The following is a 2494-nucleotide window of genomic DNA, read 5'->3' as shown; positions in this document are numbered from 1 at the left end:
ATATATATAAGATGTTATTTGCGGCAACTACAAGGATTTATTAGATATAGTCCTTCTCTAGCTAGATCTATTTTGTAGTGATCTCTAACGCATAAGAGTTCGCTCATCCTCAAATTTGGACGACTTGGCAACTCAAATACTTGGTTCTCACTTCTAACTGACTTGAAAAGTAAAACAAGATCAAACGACACAAGTACGTACTTACCACTTACCAAGTGTACTGCTATTAGTATTAACTATACGAATTTAAGAATTTTATCTTCTTCTTTTATCTGAACAGCTCGTATCTTATCTTTTCTTGGATACTATTTTTATCGTGTAGTACTGTTTCATTTTATTTTATTGTATTGTGTTTCATTTTTCTTACAGTTAACATAAACATTGAACTATAAAGATCCAATGATTACATAACACAAAGAAAAAAAACTACATCTGAATTTACGGTAACATAATCTCGAACTTTCTCACTACTAAATACTTATACATCTGGATTAATCCAGATCTTTTACATTTCCACGAAGATTAAATGTTAGTCAATAAAAACAGGACACTATAAATAAGCTAATTAGTTTTATAGTTTCTGTTAATGTACGTACGTACGCACAAACACAATAATATTATACACATGCAGTATTTAAATCGACCTAAGAAATTAAAGTAGATAAAATGAGCATCGTAATGCAATAATTATACCCATCATCTCCATGCATATGTCTTTACGTGTGCGTTTGATTACTTATTTTCAGGATAATCAACAATCTCCACTGAACGAACATTTTCAAATATGATTACAAGTTAGTAAGTTACAACAAATAAAATGAATCATATGGCCGGGTCGTCAGCCAATTATATCCAAATCAATGAATCATGCAAATCGTCCATTATATTCTATTTTTCACACTACGAATTTTAGTATGTTACTATCAGTAATTATTATTCACTCTATCTCTTGTTACTTATAAATCAAGCGTTTAATAATTATATTAACTAACTGATCACAGTGATCTGCGTCGGTTAATTTATGTCATAGTTAGAATTACACAGTTACACTCGATATATAGTATATATAGCATATCAGCTGATCGTTGCAGAATTGACATAGCTAATGTTGACACCATAAGTCCGTAACTAATCTAAATTCTTAGTTCATCATTCCGAATTAAAGATGGTTTTTAATATAAGTATGTGATTATTAATTCATAAAAAGTAAAAACAATTAGAATGTTGTGTTCTTTTTATGTTGGCAAAGAAGAGGAAGTAAAGTAAGCTGGAGACATAAATCATGTCTTATCTGAGCATATCATTTGTTTTCCTTCGATTTCAAGTAAAAAATATATATATAAAAAAGACTTAATATTACCAAACTCGAAAACGAAATCAAACTAAATTAATTAACCACAAAAATAAAATAAAAATGTAAAGCAAAAGAATGTATTTTAAATTATTTTCTCAAACTAATGAAAGTTTAATACATCTCTCTCAAATTTCCATTTATAATAAACATATAATTAAGAGAAACAAATAAAGTACTTAAAAAAAAAATTTAAGGCCTAAACCTTTGCCTGCAAGAGTGGCAAGTGATCTCCAAGCAAGCCGTCGTATCAGTCTTGGTCATTGATCTCTCCTTCAACCTCTCAGCTCTCTCCACCTCCTCCCTCGCCTTCTGCCACATCACCCTGTTCACAATCCAAAGCCGTTAACAAGACCGAATCAAACCGAAATTATAATTACTTGAATGTGGAGATAGCTAGCAGTAATTTACCTTGCACGAGCAAACTCAGACTGAGCCATCTCCATCTCACGGCGAGTCAATTCTCTAACCCTCTCGGCGTAAGCCTTCTCTATCGCCGCCAGCCTTATCTGCTCTGCCGCCTGCCACTTCAGCGCCTCCACACCACCACCACCACCGCTTGGATGCTCGTCCTCCGCGGTTGTGATCGAGCTGAGGCTGATGGAGAGTTTAAGGTCAAGATCGTGGTGGATCATGGATGAGGAACGGTTGTGTTGGTGGTGGTGGTCGGATGTGAGAAGTTGTTGTCGTTGTTTCCTTACCACAGAAGATTCCGTCGACGGTGGAGAAGGCAAAAGCTGAAGCTCTTTGTGATGATCTTGTTGTTGTTGTTCAGCCATTTTTGTATTCTTGTTTGTTTTTTTAGGCTAAAAAGGCTGCACTTCTCAATAAGTGTGGGGGTGGCAATTACCAATCACTTTATATGTAAGCTGCTTCGTGTGTCTGTCTGTGCACATATATATATTTATTTACCTATTTGTAATTTACGCTCATGCCCCCCTTTGTTCTTCTAATCTGTTAGGTTATTTGATAAATGGGTTTTATATATCGACCAAACCTCTCTCGATAATCCACTAACAAACGACCACCGTACCGCCATTATGTCAAGTGTTGTTCCATATGATATGACGAAATGATTTGATTGTATACCAATCAGTTAAGTTTTAAAATTTGGTAAAAAAAGTAAGATTTAATTATACTTAT

The 2494-nt window shown here is 34.1% G+C and overlaps 1 protein-coding gene across 1 annotated transcript; it reads right to left on the bottom strand.

Annotated features, from left to right (window-relative positions):
* Window positions 1418–2272, bottom strand: LOC104780670 (protein SHOOT GRAVITROPISM 5-like). Its single transcript, XM_010505193.2, has 2 exons — window positions 1763–2272; window positions 1418–1676 (listed from the first exon to the last, which is right to left on the bottom strand). The coding sequence occupies exons 1-2, from the start codon at window positions 2128–2130 to the stop codon at window positions 1544–1546; spliced, it is 501 nt and encodes a 166-aa protein (XP_010503495.1). The 5' UTR covers window positions 2131–2272; the 3' UTR covers window positions 1418–1543.

Source organism: Camelina sativa, chromosome 4, assembly GCF_000633955.1.
Source record: "Camelina sativa cultivar DH55 chromosome 4, Cs, whole genome shotgun sequence".
Lineage (NCBI taxonomy): Eukaryota > Viridiplantae > Streptophyta > Magnoliopsida > Brassicales > Brassicaceae > Camelina > Camelina sativa.
The sequence above is the reverse complement of the archived record's forward strand: the minus strand, read 5'-3'. Positions and strand labels throughout refer to the sequence as shown.

What these genes read in the sequence shown, in the direction of transcription:
- LOC104780670 (XM_010505193.2), bottom strand. Translation starts at nt 2,130, where the DNA reads ATGGCTGAACAACAACAACAAGATCATCACAAAGAGCTTCAGCTTTTG. An exon ending in TCTGAGTTTGCTCGTGCAAG is followed by an intron (nt 1,677 to 1,762) that starts GTAAATTACTGC and finishes GATTGTGAACAG; the next exon opens with GGTGATGTGGCAGAAGGCGA.